General features: G+C 43.1%; 3 protein-coding genes across 3 annotated transcripts in view; 1 reads left to right on the top strand and 2 right to left on the bottom strand.

Annotated features, from left to right (window-relative positions):
• Positions 1 to 430: 430 nt before the first annotated feature.
• BLOC1S6 (biogenesis of lysosomal organelles complex 1 subunit 6) lies at positions 431 to 4,498 on the bottom strand. Its single transcript, XM_063169765.1, has 5 exons — positions 4,399 to 4,498; positions 3,531 to 3,675; positions 2,877 to 2,964; positions 2,188 to 2,274; positions 431 to 1,432 (listed from the first exon to the last, which is right to left on the bottom strand). Exons 1-5 carry the CDS (start codon positions 4,454 to 4,456, stop codon positions 1,313 to 1,315), a joined length of 498 nt encoding a protein of 165 aa, XP_063025835.1. The 5' UTR covers positions 4,457 to 4,498; the 3' UTR covers positions 431 to 1,312.
• Positions 4,499 to 8,952: 4,454 nt separating this feature from the next.
• Positions 8,953 to 19,432, top strand: part of SLC30A4 (solute carrier family 30 member 4) — a 15,272-nt gene continuing 4,792 nt past the window's right edge. Inside the window, exons 1-3 of the mRNA XM_063169757.1 lie at positions 8,953 to 9,371; positions 14,157 to 14,303; positions 19,218 to 19,371. Coding sequence (XP_063025827.1) covers positions 8,981 to 9,371; positions 14,157 to 14,303; positions 19,218 to 19,371 — 692 coding nt within the window. The 5' untranslated portion in view covers positions 8,953 to 8,980. The remainder of the gene's footprint in view (positions 9,372 to 14,156; positions 14,304 to 19,217; positions 19,372 to 19,432) is intronic.
• C15H15orf48 (chromosome 15 C15orf48 homolog) overlaps positions 15,853 to 19,432 on the bottom strand; it is a 21,421-nt gene continuing 17,841 nt past the window's right edge. The window contains exon 6 of the transcript XR_010029625.1: positions 15,853 to 16,205. The gene's annotated coding sequence lies outside the window, so the exon portion shown is untranslated. The remainder of the gene's footprint in view (positions 16,206 to 19,432) is intronic.

Here is a 19,432-nt window from a genome sequence, read left to right as displayed (position 1 = left end):
GTAAGACATTCCTATACATATTTTAAGGAAAACTTTACATAGCTTACCCTTTATCTCACTCCAAAACACATAATTTACATTATTACTTAAGAAGAAACACAGATATACTGGAAAAGAGACACAGTTATAAAATAACTAGTTTGTTAGCCTGTAGGAACAAATAATTTAAAGCTCTTTCACTAGTCTAGACAATTTGTACATTCATTTGAATGGCAGTCCACACCAAGTGCTGCAATTACATTCAGAGAAATGGGTATCTACCTCCATTCCAAATTTCTCATCAATAGACACTAATATAATCATCATTCTGGGTGAGGACTCTTAAAAAAATCTCTTAGCCCTGAAGTGCAAATGATTCATTTGTTAAGGAAAAAACACTAAATGCAGTAGTTTTCCCACAAGTGGCTGAATTTCACATGAAGTGGAAAAGTTTAGTTTTGTTTATGTTTTATTTTGTCACACAAGATAAAGAAATTACAACTTCTAATCCCACAAAAATATGCTTAGACCACACAAGTCTTCCTAATAAACCATTAGAGAAGCAAAAGTTTCCTGGTTTGACTTAAATGTTTGTGAAAGCACAAATTCATAAATCTTTGCATAGTGCACACATCAATTATGACAATCTTTAGTGTTCTGCTTCTCCCCTGCCAATCATTTCAGCTGGGAACTTAGGAACTTATTCAGAAGTTACCTTAAAGCTGTTCTTAAGTTACTTGATGACAAAAAAAAAGAAAAAAAAAAAAAAGATTTCTGCAATGAAGTGAACTTTTAAGAAAATACACTGCTATTTTCTTCAGTTCTTTAGAGATGAATCAAACTGAGGCTGCACAAGAAATCACTATTTATGATCAAAGACAGATCCCAACTGCATGAAACAAAGCAGTTTCAGTGAAAATGCAGCTGCTAAAGTCTGGAGTGACAACTGAACTTTAAAAAGTTCTCTGCATTTTGTCTGAAAAACATGTGCCAGCCATCAAATCTCTCAGAATTCTGAACACCAAAAGCACAGACGATAACTAAAATGGATAGATACTTAAAACTGTGATGCCTAGTTCTCCTATATACATATATATAAAAATTAACTTACATTATAATATCAAACTGCATAGCATTACAAAAGAAGGCAACTTGAATGGCTGAAATTAAAAAATGTGAATGTTACCAACTCTATTATTACCATTCTGGAATTTATAATACCACAGAGTAGACTGTTGCTAGCAACAGCTGTAGCCCAATTTAAGCAAAGTCTGCCTTAATTCCAGTGAATGTAGAAATCATTAATTCAGACAAGTTGTTGCATGCTCTGTTTTCAGGTCCTCTTTGCAGGTTTTGCTGTTAACTGTTTCTCTCTTTCAAGTTCCTTTTCACGTTGCTGCTCCCGTTCCAACTCTTCCTTCTGCCTCTTTTGTTGCAGCTTAAGTGCCCTTTTCTAAATAGAAAAGACAAGAAAATAACTGTAAGTTTTACAGATATATTTAATTTGAAGCAACAAACAAAATCCCTCCCGTTGTGCCTCTCTCCAACACACCCTCCTTATGACTGAATGTAGCATAAACTGTTCCTTTTTGCTTCATCCCTCCCACTTTCAGCTTACTGTTCAGAAATGGGAAGTTTGTGATCCACACTGGGAAAACACAAACTGGAGCCCCTTCAGTCTCACTAAAAGTCACCCTTTGGGTATACCTGACAAGGTTCTTACCATGCAATTTACTGCCTCCAAGAAAAAATTCTCTTGTTGGACACACTGACTAATCTTGCCAGAATGTAACCAGGCTGTCTACACAGCATGAAACCAGTGAACTAATGCCACTGTTCATGGTACATTAAACAAAAGGAGAAATTCTTACATTGGTGACAATCTAGTTTTCATTGAAATGAAACTGAAACACCAAAGAGAACTGCTTGGAATGGAGTGGACTAAAGCAACAAAACAAGGCATGATTCTTACACCACCTAAACATGAAGATTACACTGAAAGAGTAGTTTCAGATGTGTAAGATGCTTGAGCACCATTAGGAGCAAGTGAAAGGTTAAGAACATACATGGCTTGGAGCTACTGAAAACATAATTTTAAGAAAAAATTATATTTTAATCAGAATTTTCAGCATGCATCCAAAATAAAAGTTAGAAGTCAATAATACATAAGTATCTGTATTGGAAAGTGAAAATATTTATCCCACTTACTTTTAACTTTGATGTCTTCTCATGCAGCATCATCATTTCATTTCTAATATTCACTAACTTGTTGTGATAGTGTTTAGCTTCTGAAAACTTAAAAACCATCACTTTTAAAGCATTGACTGTCAAGTTAGAACAGCTGTTTTCTAAAGCTACACAGTAAAATAGCAATCAAAAACAGTGATTACCAGAACAGTTTGATAATGGAACAAACATGTTCAAGTTTATATATAAAATTTACATATCACATATATTAATAGAGAAAGCTACTACATCTCAACACTTGCACACAGTAATCTACTGAGTTAAGATTCATGAAAAAGAACAAAAATATTACAATTTTATGCACCATACAGGAGTGTTTCATGCACCATTCCTGCTAGTCTGGAGAGGTGCACACAGCCCATGGTGGAATCTCAATCCTACTGAAAAAATGTGTACATTTGCTTTGGCTGCTGGCTATGAACAGCCAGTGCCACCAATGCTGCCTGCCTGAGCCTGCACTCTTCCCACTGCCCTTCCTATTTAAGGGAAACATGCTGCTTCCCACCCTCTCCAGCAGCTTGTCCCTAATATCTGAGCTGGTTTTCCTTCTGTAGGTCATTAAGAAAAAGGAAAACACACAAGTTGCTAGGAATGCTTCAGCAAGAAGATCTATGCTAATCTAGAATTTAAAGGGCATTAGTGATACTTACCAAAGCATTGATATCAACGATGGAGTTACACTCTTTGAATTTTGAAATTTCTTGTTCTAATGTTTCTAGCAGTACCACTTGGTTCTGTCTAAAACAAAAAAAAAGATGCATAAACCCAAAGTACAGCACCACATCTGCTTTTCAACCAGCCCTTTAAACAGACTTTTAACCAAAACAGTATCAATACACACTTCCCAACACCACATCAGTGTACAAAGAACTCTTATCTGTTTAGCTCCCTACTTGTATTTTTCCAGTGTTTTGCAATATGGTTTAGAGACTGAACAATAAATAATATATCTCACTACAAGCTTCCCTGAATACAAACTGCATGTCTCCTACCAAAATCAATCCAGCTTTTAGCACACTTTTCCACTACAGAAGTGAATAATCATTTAAGAAATCTAGGTCTTCTGTTCTGCCTGGCTTAGGGGATTTTACTCTTCTAGTGTTACACATTCTTCAGCCATAGTGCTCACAGGCTGCACTGCAGCTTACACACCCCCTGCTACTCCCACAGATCTGCATTATTCAGACTGCTCGAGTCAGGATACAGAAATGCTGATAAACTAACCTCCAGATAAAGGGAGCTGGCACATTATATTGAAAAGAGCAGCAAACCAAGTATGAAGCTGGTTCCAAAAATCTGCTTACGTAAGTTCCTGCAGTGCTGATTTTGATCGCTGAAGATCAGGCAGATAGTGGGAAATCAATCCTTCAGTCAGCTGCTCCACAGCCTTCTCATCTATTAAAGGCAGATCTTCTACAACTCCTTCATCTGGAGATGCATCACCGGGACCTACACCAAAGAACAGCAAGGCTGAGTGTAGTGTGACAGGTCAGCACACACTTCAAGCTTCACCTAGAGCAACTATATTTTACTTTTCAAAAAATGAAATGCATTAAATCACATTAAAATTCTCTGCACTTTTTCAACAAAACTTGACTTTCGTCTTCCTCCTCTTCTTTATTCCTTCCTAGTTCTTAGTCCTGTATCACAGGCTTCCTGGTAAACCCTTTTATGTGCACAGCAGCAGAATAGAAAGAGGGAAATATATCAGTTACATATATATCTTTAAAAAAAAATTGAGTATTCCAGTCTACTGAAGAAAAAAAATGGGTAACATCAGTGTTCTAACTATGTATCAAGTGTACCTAAACATTAACAGCCCCCAACCTTTGCTTTCAAAATCTGAAAGCCAGGCTATGAAAGGTCTTCGCCTCTCACTCCAAACACGAAGAGTCCATGCCGAACTCCAAGAACTGAACTTCACAGCCTGGAAGTTTTGTAGGGGCACGCTACGATTATTTTTTGTCCTCTGGTGGACGATAAAACCCTTCACAGGTCCCGGACCTGAGATCGCTGCGGGAGGCAGCCCCTGCCCTGGGAGCGAGCCCGCCCGGAACCCCGGCTGTGGGGGAGCCTCCGGGCGGGCGCTCCGCTCTGACCGGGCCCGGCGGCGGCTCCCGCCTCTCCCCGGCTCTCCCCGCGTCCCGCCCGGCCCGGGCTCCCCTCACGTACCCAGCGAGCGCCCGGGGTCACCCGCGGCCGCCGCCTCCTTCCCCTCCGCGCCGCTCATCGCTGCCGCTCCCGGCGCCCTCAGGCAGGCCAGAGCAGGGCACGGCAGGGCAGGGCCGCCCGAGCCCGCGGCAGGCGGGTCCGGCTGCCCTCACCGAGCGGGCCGGCCCGGCGCCCCCCGGCCCGCGCCCCGCCGCCGCCGCACCATAGAGCCGCCGCCGCCGCCGCGCTCCGGGCCTGGGCCGCGCCGGGCACGGAAGTGACGCGGAGTGACGATGGCGCCGGGCAGCGGGGCCGCGCCGGGCAGCGGGGCCGCGCCGGGCAGCGGGGCCGCGCCGGGCAGCGGGGCCGCGCCGGGCAGCGGGGCCGCGCCGGGCAGCGGGGCCGCGCCGGGCAGCGGGGCCGCGCCGGGCAGCGGGGCCGCGCCGGGCAGCGGGGCCGCGCCCGCCCGCTGGCGCGGTGTCAGTGGCGGTGCCGGGCGCTCCTTGACGCCGCTCCCCGGGGTGCCTGACTCGCCCGGAGCGGTCGGGAGCCGCCTGGCCCCGGGAGCAGCCGCTGGGGCCGGGGCCGGGCCTCGCCGTGCGCGGGTTCCGGCCCCGCGGAGACCCCGCCGTGGTGCCGGGCCCTGAGCGAGCGGGGCGCGATGGCCCCGGCCCGGCCTGCCCGGGACAGCGGCTGCCCGGCGGGAGCAGCACAGCGCGGCCCAGGGAGCTGCTGCCGCACAGGAAACACCTACTGTCACCGCCGGTGCCCTTTCCTAGGGACATCCTTGCTCTTGTATTTTATAGATTTGCATTCGCCAGAAACGGTGAAAAGACTTTATAGTACTTGTAGCTTTTGTGTATGTGTCTGTCTCTGCATCCCCCCAACAGTGTGCAAGAGCAAAATCACTTCACGCAGAATCTTAGGATGTTCTGAGTTGGAAGGGGCCCAGAGGGATCATTAGGCTTGGCTCTTAAGTGAGTGGCCCATACGGGGATCAAACTGCCCCCTTGGTGTTATCAGCACCCTGCCCTGACCAGCTTGCAAGTATATATATATATATTCTTAAATGAAAATCAGTTTTGTATGGTAGGATTTAAGGGTTTTTTCCTCTTTTACCTATAAAGGTCTTTTCAGGAAATGCAGGTGCAACTATAGAAAAACTGAAGGACTACTCAGAAAAAAAAAATTTAATGCTGTATTTTAATATATACCCAAACCTTAAAGATTAAATTCAATTCAGGCAGTCCCCCTAATGATTTTCAGAAACAGATTGAGGCAAAAAAGGGGCTTTTGAGGTGATCTGTCAACCTTAAAACTAACATTTCTAACAGCAAGATTGTTGCAAATTAATTTGCATTTTTCTTCTTATGCATATTCTAATTAACTTTTGCTCACAATTATGTCACTATTCCATCATCAGATTAAAGACCCATTTTTCTGCTTTTTTAAAGGAGCAACAAGAGGAAGTTGTTAACTAACTCAAAGAGACTCAAATTTTTAATTCCAACTGGTTAGCCATTTTACTTAAAGTTTCTTTTGGTAAGGGGGAAAACCCACAACTTTTGTTGAAAGTTTCACTGGGAAAGACTTTGCAGTTTCCAGATGGAATTTCTAGTAAGAACAAGTGAGATAATGACTCTGAAATAGTCTCACTTGAGATGTGGGAGTTTCAGATTTGTGCTCCTGCTTTGCCTGTTCCAGGCCTTCCCACGTCTTGCAGAAATAGACTAAGGATTGGAATAGAAAACTGCTATCTGGTTTTCTAGACAAATTAAAATTTAACTGTTTGTTAACCCAAATGTTCCAAAAAAGAGAATGATAGAAAACTTTTCTTGTTCCTTTTCTTCTGCAAAATGTACTCTATTTCACACTAACTATTTCCCAAGTGCCTATGTTTGTAATACTGTTAGCACCACATAACTGTGTTTCATTTTATGCTGTAGCAACTGTGTTCAGAAACCATTTATGAACACTGTCACATAGGCATTTTGGATTTTATTGCTTGCAACTGATTTAAGCAGTTATATCTATTGTAATCGTGCCCCACCCTAGAAGTGTGAGTGAAAATGGAGTTGAGTTTGCTTGAACTGTATAGCAAATGGGATGTTTTAAACCATCAGCATTGGAGGTGCCACGGGACTTCAGGGATGACAACATGAAAAGGAAATACTTCACATTAATAGATAACCTCTCAGAGACTCTCCTACCTCATTAAGTAAATGCGACTATAGAAAGAGTGGAGCCTTGGCTGTTACAATGAAGAAATCGAGTGTAGCTGGTACAAACGGTTCTGTTCAGAGAACAGAGGCTCATCTTTCCAATGCATGAGCTGGTTCTTGACTTGATAACACATCTGGTCTTAGTTATTCAGTAAAAGGTGAGCTGGCAAACTTTGGTGCCCTGGTTTACTGTGTCAGCCCTCCAGCTAAATATCCTTCCTCAGTGCTGGAGCTTTCTGTTCCTGTAGGTGTGGCAAAGCTCCAGTGTAAAGCCCAACATTTTAAGACAGTTTTAAATGCAGTTCTTTTGGTGCCTCCTGGCTGCTCATGCCTGTGTGTCCTTCACTCACTTTGTGCTGGTACAAGTGGTGAAACTCTTGAAACACAGAGTGAGTTAAATCACGCAGAGAGAACAGAAACATCCAAAATGGGTGAACTGGAACACAGCTGGGAGCACTTTCCTGGGCAGCAAGGCTGGCTTAACTGGTTCCCGTCCTTGGCTGCTCGTTCTGACTCCCACACTGTTCGCTGTCCCCTCCTTGTCATATGGATGTCTGTGCAAGCTGAGATCATACAAGCAGTCTCAGTTACACATACAAATATATCCAAAACCCTCCCAATATGCATTGTTTAATTCTGACCCATTTCAGGGACTCAGTGTGTTGTCTGGCCCCTGAACAACTGTGCTGGTGACAATGCTGGGGAATCATGAGGTGGGTTAAAGGGCAGGAGATGGCACTTTAGCCACTTGAAAAACAACCTGAGTATTCATGCTCAGGAAAACAGCCACGTTGTAAAGTGGCAAGGGAGCTCAGATAAAGCGTCATACTTGTCTATTTTTGGACATCATTAAGAGAACAACAATAAGCAACCTCCACCCAAGGCCAGTTTACCACAGAGGACTCCCTTCCCACGGGGCCAGTTCCAAGAAGGGGCTCACTCCCTGTCCTGCAGCTCTACCCTGATGCCTACCAGAATCTGCTATCAGCCTTTGGCCAGGAAAGGAGTGCCCTTCTCCAAAATCCTGCACTTCTGTACAGCCCTAAAGTCTTCCCTTGGTAACTTCCTACAACCCAGTTACAAAGCAAGATATGTACTTTCTCTCTGACAGGCATGATTTCCCAGAAACGTTTATGGCTTAGCAAACTGACTGCAGACAGTAATAGAATTTGGCTATAGGTACAAACTGATGCAGAACACGTGTAAGCTGAAACTCAGAAGAAAATTTCAAATACTCAGACTATGAGGAGCAGGAAAAACCTCTCAGAAAAATTAATAAAGGCAAGAATCTAATTGCTATTGTGTTAGAGCACAGCTATGAAAGGAATTATACATCAGCAGGGTCTCTGAGGTTTGTTTCTCCTTACATCCTTTAAGGAATGTGCAGAAAGGCATCTGAAACTTCCTACAACTGTACCTTAACAGAGTTACTGAAACAATGTAAAGAGCTGTGCCGTGACAGAAGAGCAAGACAAAAGCAATACAATGCAAACATCTGCCGTTCAAAATCTGAAGCCAGAGCACGGAACTATGCAGTTCAGGGTTCCAGCGTACTGAACACAGCTTCCTGCCTATCAGGGACCACCATACCTGCATTGTATGGCTTTGGCAGTTCTAAGCCTCTACGTCGCATGGCATTTACCCGCTGAACACAAAGGCACAGAGGGACGGGAACAGCCCCTCAGGCCACCCCGAGGGACGCGCGGGTGCCGCCGCCGCTCCGGGCGGGCCCCTGCGCCCCCCGAGCCCCGCAGCGCGGTGCCCCCGCTCCGCGGGCAGCGCAGGCGTGGCGGGGCGGCGGCGGCGGGACTCGAACCCGCGGCCGTCCCGGGCGGGCGGCGCAGGCGCGGTGCCGGCGGGGTCCGCGGGCGCGCAGGGGACGCGACTCCCACCAACTGCGGCCGCCGCCGCACGCGGGGCGGCCCCGCGAGCGCGCAGGGATTGCGAGGGCGGCGCGCTGCCCGGCCGCGGCGGAGCGCGGAGCGGAGGGATGTGACGCGCATGGCGGCGGCGGCGGCGCTCCCCCTGCGCCGGCAGGGAGGCGGCCCCGCGCCGGGCGCCGCCTGCCCGGCCGCGGCGTGACCGGGGCCGCGCCGGCTGAGCGCTGCGCGGGGTGACCGGGGCTCGGGCGGTGACAGCGCCTCGCGGCGCGGTGCCCGGCGCGGAGGCGGCGCTGCGGTCCGACGGTGTCGGGGCGCTCCGCGGCGGAGCCCCGCGCCCCTTTCCGTCCGACCTGCGCGGGGCCCGGCGGGGCGATGTAGGGGACATGCCCTGACGGGACGACGAGCGGTCGGGGCGCCGCCTGCGAGGGCACAGCTGCGCCAGCGGAGCCGCCCGCGGCGGGTCGGCCGCGCCCGGCGAGGCCCCCGAGCGCCGCCGCTATGGCTGGGGCCGGGCTCTGGGCGAGCATCAAGTCCCTGCTAGGGAAGAGCGAGGACCCTCTGTTCCTGAACGACTCCAGTGCCTTTGACTTCTCGGACGAGGTGGGGGATGAGGACTTCCCCAGGTTTAACAAGCTGCGTGTGGTGGTGGCGGACGACGGCTCGGAGGCGGCCCCGGAGACGCCGGTGAACGGGGCGTCCCCGGGGCTGCCGTCCGACGACGAGTCCCTGCTGGAGCGGGACATCGCCCTGCGCAGCGCCCGGGCCGGCCGGCCGGACCCCTGCAGCGGCTGCAGCAGCCGGCGGGAGCGCTCCAAGCAGAGGAAGGTGAAGAATCGGCTGACGCTCGCTGCCCTCCTCTACCTCCTCTTCATGACGGGGGAGCTCATAGGTGAGTCGGGGGCCTGCGGTGCCTCACAGCTCGTTAGGCTGCTCTGGCCTTGGCCTTGAACCATCAGTCCTTTAGAGAGACCACAGAGATGAGCTGCACGTGCAGAAGTGAGAGGGAATTAAGTCTGCCTGTATTTTCCTTGAAAGAATTTGCAACTTTCCATACCCGAATCTCTTATCAATTCCCCGGAGTGGCATAAAATATACAAATTTTTCTTTGTCTAATGGATTTTATTTCTTCTTGTAAGTTTTTAAGTTGTTTTTAACAAAGGAGAAGTGGCATGAACAATTTCAATCACAATATTTTAAAATCAACGGCCATAAAATCTTGCTGTGCTTGCAGCAAGAGAAGAAGAGGAAAATACAGTTTTAAATGTGACATTTACCATAATAATGGAAGTAATACTCGGGGGTATTTGTCTCTATCCAGATACAGCAACACACACTATTACTTAGAACTAAAAAGACAAGTCCTGAGCTGTCAACAGCAATCCAGTAGAGACATCACTCCCTTGAGAACTTCTTGATGTCCTGCTGTGCTCTGGACTAGCATGTGCTCCATCCAGACATAAATCATATGAGCACAGTCATTTAAAGTGACTATTACTTTAATGCTTCCTGCTACAACATATAGGAATACCAAGTAGTTGCATGAAATTAGTTGTGGTTTTTGTTAGTACTTGCAGAAGTATAGTGGGGTTTTACCTGAAAATTAGTTCCCAATATAAACACCTGATTGTTGAAGAATGAACCCATTTCTCAAGTTCAGCTTTTATTGCTCCCTCCCAATGGCTATGCTGTGTAGGATGAAGGATGAGGAGAACCTGTGCATTATACACCAACATTATACAACTATGCTTTATCAAATAGGCTATAGCAGCATAGACTTGAAATAAAGTATGAGTGTCCTTGAGATGCATGGATTAGCTGTTAAATATTATGCCTTTTAAGATTTAAAATGCCTTTGCCTTATCATTTTTACAAAGTTCAGTATTTATCTGTTAATCTCTGTTCACTTACTGTGTCCTGTTGCTATCTGTGTTTTGGATACAGCCATGCAGTGCAAGTGTCTGTTGGGTGTGACTCAGCCTCCTGAAAAATGCTTTAATGTTCTCATCCACTGTCCCCTGATTTGGAGTTGTGAGGAACACTGCTCAGTGCCAGTACCTTGATATGTATGTTGAGCCAGGTCTCTCCATAGCAATTAATTGCTTTTAAATGTCTTAAATTTCAACATTCAAGTCTGAATCAGAGCTAATCAGATTAATTACTTGCCATAATTCAAGCACACAGACAAAATAAAATCATAAAAACTTTCTGGAAGTGAAGAACAGCAGCATGGGATCTACATCCTCCTCCTGACTTCTGCAAATTGAGTCAATTGAGTACTTGTGTGAAGTGAGCTCATGCTCTTGGATGCTTTTGCTAGGACAACTGTGAATCGTGTTCTTAAGACAAACTTGTGCAAGATGGATAGGGAACAAAATAATTGGTAGAGGACAGCTATTGCAGTTTGTCCCACAGATGTAGGGGGAAAAAAACCCTATAATAGATTTTCCATTTTTCAGAGAGAGACCATAATATTGCCTGTGTCTGCAGCAGTTTTATTTGGGGCCTTATTTCAGGAATGTGGGTTAATGGAAAAAAGTGGCTTTGCCTTTCAGCATGTCTCAGTGTGTGGCTGGTCATTAATAACAGGCCACAATACATCAGCTTATTATGGCTAAGGCAGTATGTGTCAAACCTGTGGGGATTTGGCTGAATGCCTCCATTTGCCCCCTGGCTCCATGTTTTTCCTCTGGATGAGATTTTGGTTCAGCATGAACTCAGGTAAATTTGATAAGCAATAGTGTTGTATTTTAGGCTTAGACATCCTTTAACATGAGAGTGATGTTAGTTGATTGTGTCAGAGTTCTGATGTACACTGAATTTAGTTTATCTGAAGGGCCTCATACTGAATAATGTCTGAGCTGTTGGCAGGTTGATGCTCAGGTCACTGGGAGCATTTCTGTTTGGGGCTGTGGATCCAATTCATGCTGTTGGAGACCTCTCCATAGCTAGTGCAGGGAGAGCTCTAGAAATAATAGATGTTGAGAGTAAAAATACTCTGATCACTGTCACACCATCTTTGTTCTTCCCTCAGAGGGCTTGGGCAGGCTGGATTTGTCTGCACAGAGTGTTAGTGCTGTGCAGTGGACTCGTCCTCCTCAGCTCTGGGTGTGCTGTTCCCAGCCATATTTCGTTCTTTGGACACAGAATCAGAGCACTGAAGTTCAGACCCATCAAATATTCAGGCATCCATCTTCCACAGAGAATAAATAGAGGGTTTGGATATCTCTGTAATTCTGTGGATCTTGACCTGAATGACTTGTCACAGGGCGAGTAATAATGAGCACAAGAGTAATTAGAGATACAGCCCCCAAGTCCTGGCTCAGTGTCCCACCTATTTAATTTATTTCACTCCAGCCCTGTACTGTGTTGTCTTTGGTTGGTTTGAAATTTCCAAATTTTATTAATTGATCTGAAGCTCAGGTATTTGGGAAACTCTGATCGTGTAGGGTATTTTAACTGACTTCTTTCTATGATCTTTGACGGATTTGAGTTTCTAAATGAAAGGCAGAAGATTCTATCAGACAATTAAATTTTTCAGTAAAAATCTTTCTGGTGTCTGTTACCAATGTCAAGATGAAGGAAATCTTGTTTCAGCAGCTTTTTTTGTGAGATCTTGATTGGCATATTTTCTCCAAACTCATTACTTCAGCCTATCTCAGTGTTTGCTGCTTCATTTGATGACCAGTAGATAACAATTTACACTTTGGGGAAACCATTGTGCATCAAGAAATGAAAAACATATTGCAAGTCCTAATTAGCTTTTCTCACAGGGTTTTGATGTTTTCAGCTATGTTTAGAGATTTCTAATTGATCATCCATGAGGAGAACTGCTGTCCTTCATGGGTCACTGAAAACAGTGGTGAGCCATCAAGCTATTTGTAAAGGTTACAGATGTATTTTTTTCCAAGTTACCAATTGTATCTAAACAGCCCCTAGGCAATACCTTTAACCACGTGATGAACTGATACCTTTAGAAACAGAGAACCTTTGATTTCAGGATTTTCTAAATGGCAATTATGTTTTCTTAATCCACATGCTGCATTATGTTTAGCTTCAGTATCTGAATTCCTTCCTCATACTTTTGTTTTGAAAATCTTTAAAAGTGGGAGGCTAGCTGAAGTGGAATTAACTCATCTTGGATGAAGTGATGCTCAAAATAATACATAAGAATTAATATATATACTGTAAATAATGATATATGTAAAGTGCTGAACTAAATGTCCTTACATATAAATTATTGTTTCTTTGTTGACTATAAAAGAGGTTGAGTTGCACTTTCTAAATATTTTTTTTAAGTTATGAGAGAACACAAATTAATTCAGAAAGGAAAGGCATAACTCATTTTACCCAAAAAGCTGCTGATTGCTAAATCTTAAAAAGTCATTGTTTTTGAGCTGCGATGGCCTTTTGGAGAATTTCAGCCTCAGAAGAATTTGACATAGAAGCTTCTGAACAATGGAAGAAAGGGGCTGGAGGAAAGGAGCTGTGTGAAATGTAGTGCATTTGGTAGGTGGCCACAGCACAAACAGTACTGCAGGGCAGCTGTGCTCTGTGTTTGGCTGGGAGGAGAGAGTAGCTCTCTCTGCAGGTGTGTACATAAGAACACCCACAGCCACACACACACAAAGGTTTTATGACCAGTCTTAAAAGCCATCAGCCAGTTGTGAATTCCCCTTTGCTATTTCCTCTGGTCAGCCTCTTCACTAAGACAATTTTAATTGTATATGAAGATTTCTTTATTTGAAATGTTAGTTGGAGCCTGAAGCTTGCCAAATGGCACACCAGATGCACACTTTGCTCAGTACAATTTACAGGCTGCATGACAATCTCAAGGTAAAAAGAGAAACCAAATATTAGCTGAGCTGACACTGAAGATTTGATCTTTTCTGAGATAATGGGCTTACCTTCAAGCATATGGGAGACAACACAGCCTGTCCTTGATTCCCCTCTGTATAAGGGATACTTAGGTGAGAGGTGCATTGTTTAAATCTCTCACTCATCCAGCAGCAGCTCTAGCAAGTGAATTGGAACAAAGATATTAACCTTTGATCTCAGGTTATTTGTCTCAATGCAGCTCATTATTACAAGAAAAATTATGGTAGTCAATAACAAAGAAAAATGCTGTACAAGTGAAAGTCATTGTCTGCAATAGATATTGCAAGAACTTCCACACTTCTGCCAGGATGGGGAATAATTAACGTTAAATGATAAAGTAATGAAAATAAAAAGGTGACAGGGTAAATTTCATGGTCATCGAATCTATGGAGTTCTGTTCCCGTTCTGTTATGTCAGAGTGTTTAACAGATATAGTTTAACAAAAGAATCAGTTGATTAAACACATGTGCAGTAATATGAAGAGAAAAGATACAAAACTGTTTTGGACCTGATCTTGCAAACATTATGATGCAAGTAGTCTCTGTTAGAATAACAGGAGTGAATCCTTTTTATGTTACTCTTAATAGAAAGCACACTTGACTGCACTTTTAACTATGGTAGCTTTAAATTACAGCATGGCATTTTGCTTGTAATGGCAAACACCCCTCCATGTTTAGTGGGTATAAGAAGGGCTCTCATATACTATTCTGAAAAGAAATAACTGTAAGCTGTGCAAGAGGATATTATGTAAAATAATTAAAAATGTCTTATGTCCTGACTTTTCCTATTATGTTTTCAGGTGGCTATGTTGCTAACAGTCTAGCAATTATGACAGATGCACTTCACATGCTCACTGACCTTAGTGGTATTATTTTGACCCTCCTCGCTCTCTGGCTGTCTGCAAAATCTCCAACAAAGAGATTCACTTTTGGATTTCATCGCTTAGGTATGTAGCTATCAGATTCTGCTGGTAAAGAGTATTTGAAGCAAGGACTGTAAAGAGCACCTAATTCTAGAAGAACAGGTAGCTAGAAAGAAAGTAGCAACAAGCCTAAGAGTTGCTTTAACTGACTCTAAATGTCCTGTCACTGGCCATTGGGGATGCACTGCTTAGGTTGTATTGCTACAAGTGAATAGATTAAAAAAACCAAAAAACCAAACTCGGCCAAAAGTTTGATGGCAGAATTTCATTCACTGGGAGCAGGGCAAGTCCCTCCATTTCTGTGGGACTGGCACTTAGCAGATTGAGTTGAATTCTGAATGCTTGATTCATCTTCCTTCTTGAAGAGGAAGGCTGGGGAATTGAATTCATGGTGACATTGATGGTGCAGGAGCTGTGCATGTCAGCCCGTGGTTGTTCACAACAGATTATTGCCAGTGCCCAGGAGTTAAAAAATCTTGTTGACTTCAGCAGAATTGTGATACTGGAAAAAGGTCCTATTCAATGTGAAAAATTACATTTTAATCCACAGCTAAGAAGTTATGTAGAACATATTATTAGAGAGCTGTGCCCTGCCAAAGCTCATATAAATCAGGATTCCTCTTGCATTCTCCAAACCACAGAAAGCTGAGGTCAAAATGCCCCATGGTTTGCAAAATACAGCAAGTTACTTAACCTCTGTTCAGTTTAGGTGTCTCTAAAAAGAAGTCTAAACAGAATTATGGACTAACCCTTGGAAGAATATTTTCAGGATTTATTACTTCATGTTTGGAAATGTAATGATGATAAAGGGTGTTTTCGTGTGGTTGCTAACTGGATATAATACCCAGCTGCAGGTCTGTAGACATTTTAGCAAAAACTTCAAAGTATTTTTTTCATTAAATAGATAATTTCTAGTGTCCCAGTTTTCTACCTGTTTTCTATAACACTCTATAGCATACATTTTTCAAGGAATTTCATTCTTGTGTAGTCAATATTTGCAATTCTTATTTTGGCTGCTAGAACAGCAGTAGAATTCAACAACTCCATCACTCCTTGTCATTTGTCATCAGTTAGTCACTAGTGCATGAATGCATAACTCTGTACACTAGCTAAGCTCTTTGGGGCTCTAGCAAGAAAGCATTAGCAATGCCAGCATTTCCCATTACAAACTTTTCTTTCATGAAGTTTTAATTTTGTGATATGAGCTCCTCTGATGCTGAAACCTGACCTTGCAGGTATGCCCCTGGCATTTGCTCATACTCTCCAGAAGGATGTTAGCATTTATACATACTTTAACCCTATTTCAAAATAATTTGGGTAGTTTACATGTCTTTGTAACTTTTCTAAAATCAAATAGCAAATACCTTGAATCTGCCTAGCTGAAAACAGGGGTTTATCTTAAAAAAATAATAGGACCTTACTTAACCATTAAAATATTCTCAGTTCTGTAAATTTTTGCTGACTTTTCAATTAATGTGAAAGAAGAAATCCCTGAGGAGTCCTGCCACCTCATTTTCTGTATGTTTTTTTCTTTCCAGTTTACTGCCAGGAAAAATACTAGTCATGAACTAGCCAGACTGATCCAGTGGTGGTTCATGGGCCAGATGTGGCCCATAAAATTAATCTGTACTGCTCTTCTCTCTAGGAGCAGCTACAGGGAGCAGCCTCAGTTCTGCAGCAATTGCTCCTCCTTTTCTGCTCCCAGTGCCAGCAGGTGGTCAAAGACTAGAACAGGTTGTGGAGTGGAAATAGATGAAACCCACCTGGAAGCAGCCCTGAGCAAGCTGCTGTGGCTGACCCTCCTTTGAGCAGGACTGCACAGGTTCCAGGGGTTCCTTTCCACTTCAGCCATCCTGCATGAGCAGCAGCAGTGCAGCTCTCTGGATGAGCAGCAGGAGAGCCTGAGGCTGGGAAGGAGTTTCTGTGCTGGAAGGAAGAGGAAGTGAGTCAAGGCTTTGCCAGGGACCCCTAAAGTACAGAAGATCTGATGGTTCAAAATTCAAAATACAGTATTTTTAAAAATCACACTTGTGAAATTTATTTGCCTGATTTTAGGCACCCAGTCTGAATGCTGTGGCCTGAGGGCCCAGTTTCACACATCAGTGAGTGCTGGCAATGGAACAAAGCAGTTTCTAGGGTATATCCTTGTTGTAACACATTTTTCCAAGTAACCTATATGTAAGAAGCTTGTCAGCAAATAATATCAGTTCAACAATAGTTTAAACTTCACAAGAGAGATGTTAAAACATGTCAGGATGTTAGAAGTAGGGTACAGATTGGGTATCTGTCACAGAAGAATATGTGGTTTATTTCTTTAAAGGTAGGAATATGTGCAAGAACTGTGTCATCACTGACCTGCTCTGCATTAAGTTTTAAGATAATCCATCCATTCAGTAGTCATGAAAACATTCTAATGAACAAATATATTGTTCATTGTTATTATTTTTGTTTGCAGAGTGATGAATTTTCAATTATTCCCATAAATTTCACTTTGTAAAAGCAACAGACCTGTTAGTTGTCTAGTCAAATTCCAGAAGGAAGTGAGCACTAATTCTCACTTATTTGAATTCTCTTTGAATACATAATATATAAGTTCCATCTTCAGTTTTATTCCATTTTCATTTGTGAAAAGGAAGCTGACAGATTCAGGAATAGGTTAGAAAAGTGAAGACAAAATAATGGAAACTGTAGTCATGTTAAAGAAGAATTAAATTCTTGAAGCCAAAAATAGTTCAGTTTCCCCATACCTCCTTTTCAGCAAGACACTGAGCAGATTTAAGCACAGATATGGAACCTGGCACTCGTCCATTGCTGCAGAGACAATGTTAGTAATGACAGAATCAGCCAGTCCACTGAGACTGTGCACAGTTCATTTCACAAGAAGGGAAAGATCTCAGCACAAATCTACAATGCTGACATGACAGTGACTCTGGAAGAAACTGCAAGGAAAACACTGGTTTCCAATGCAGAAAATATGGGTTTAGATTGTAAAAGCACACTATATTATTTCTCTGGTAAATGCTAATGTGCTATGGCTTCACAAGTTTTTAAAACATTCTGGAAAACCTTCTAAGCAATGTATTGTGTATTTTTAGGACTGTTGCCCTGAATAATCTGCCAGCTTCGTAAAGATAATTTCCATTTCTGTGGCTATTTCCAGGATTTTCAAGTTGCTCTGAAATCATCTCAGATTATGACAGTTGACTTTCAGAGCCTTGTTACTGCCTGGTAGTGCTGTTCCTCATCCAGGCACTGACACACTACCCAGCAGCTGAATGTGTTGGTGTGAGTTTCTTCTCCCATAATGATATTAATAATTCAGTGCATGGATCAACTGATTTTGGTGACATTAAAATGCTGATATAGCTGTAATAATAAATAAAATTAAAACACTTCTGTGTTAGAGAAGACATCTGCGGTAACCCAAGTTGTACTTCAGGCTGACAGATTGAAAGCAGAGGAAGAAGAGAGGCAATTCTCAGATGAGTATTCTTAGAACTATGGTACAGCCAAGGGCAGAATTTTGCCCTTACTGGGGAATAAATCAGGGCAACATGTGTGGAACTAGGGGGAAGAACAACCATTACAATTCCAAGTAAATTAATTCCACCTCTGATCTTTGAGTTCACAGAGGAAGGCTGAGATCCCAGTGATCCATCTGGCAAGTGACAGTAATGAGCATTATGCATAATGATTACAGATTACTCAGGCATGGCTGCAGATTTATATGCAATACAATGGAGCAAGCATTAAGGCTTTCCCAGGGCTTTTTGTAAAGCCCTGTATTAACTTGATTATAACTGAGACAGTCTTTACCTAATGTTTTCTCTGCCAGCTGTGTTGCCTTTTTTTAAGTTTCAGCTGCTGCAGGTGATAGTTTTCAGAATAAGAAGCTGGAGGATAAAAGTACATTCATGATAAAAGCAATCTAGTGGCCCATTTGGAAATACCTATTTTCTTTATAGTAGGACCTTAAAACTGTAGTGTGGACTCATCCTTCTCAGGTTTGTGTACTATTACCAGCACAATTTCACGACTTGGGCACTGAGGCAGCACAAAAGTCCTGACATATAAAATATTTAGCCCTGTTTACTCCCATCTGAACAGCAGGAATCTCACAGAGAACTGTAAACACGTTCCACAGATGTAAATGGCAGCAGAAAGCACAGAACAATGAAATACTAGTTTTTATTAGTTTTGCAATTTTTATCTTTATTTAGATATGTGTTTCCTTTTGAAAGTCCCTGCTGATCAGATAAAATTCCTATGCCAAAATAATAGTCCTGATGCTTTTGCTTTTTGTTAAATAATAGTATTTGTAAATACTAGATAATGTTAGAACAGCATATCACAGCAATACAGAAACACTAAGCAAGCCTTTGTAGCTGAAATCTGCCTCAGATAACACTTATGAACACATATGTCAAGGGGCTTAAGAGTATAGTGTGTGACAAATTTATACTGTTTGATTTCTTTAACTTTTTGTAATTTCTTCTCCATCCTAACTAAAAAAAAAGGACATATAAAAATAATTTCTAAACCCAGCTTAATACTCTGGACACTTAAAATCAAGGTTTCCCTTATTTGTGGGTAGGCTGGTAGTGTTTGAGATCACCTGTCCTCCTCATCCTTGGACAAGGCCTTTGCCTGTGAATTCTCAGGCAAATGTTCTGGGTATCTGAAGAAGTCAGGATCATTACCTGTGCAGAAGTTAGCAGGGAAAACGTAATTTGAGGTATATACTGATGACAGGGACATGTGAAGGAGTTTATTAGAAGAAACTCAGTTGGTTAATCCTATTTTACAAGTTTTATTTATCACACAACTTGTTTGTTTATGGATAAAATAGTTAAAACGAGGCCCTGTCCACATTCTAATTTGGAAATAGAAATGGATCTGAGGCACATTTTTATAATGTTTTTTCCTTTCTGCTTGCAGAAGTACTGTCAGCCATCATTAGTGTACTGCTGGTCTATATCCTTATGGCATTCCTGTTGTATGAGGCTGTTCAGAGAACAATCCATATGGACTATGAAATAAATGGTGATATCATGCTCATCACAGCAGCCGTCGGTGTTGCAGTTAACTTAATGTAAGATCTCTCTCTCTCCATTAACACTCATAAATGTATTCTCAATAAGCTGCTAATTCAG

The sequence above is a fragment of the Melospiza melodia genome, chromosome 15 (genome assembly GCF_035770615.1).
Source record: "Melospiza melodia melodia isolate bMelMel2 chromosome 15, bMelMel2.pri, whole genome shotgun sequence".
Classification (NCBI taxonomy): domain Eukaryota; kingdom Metazoa; phylum Chordata; class Aves; order Passeriformes; family Passerellidae; genus Melospiza; species Melospiza melodia.
Note: the sequence above shows the minus strand (reverse complement) of the source record. Positions and strands in the feature narration are given on the sequence as shown.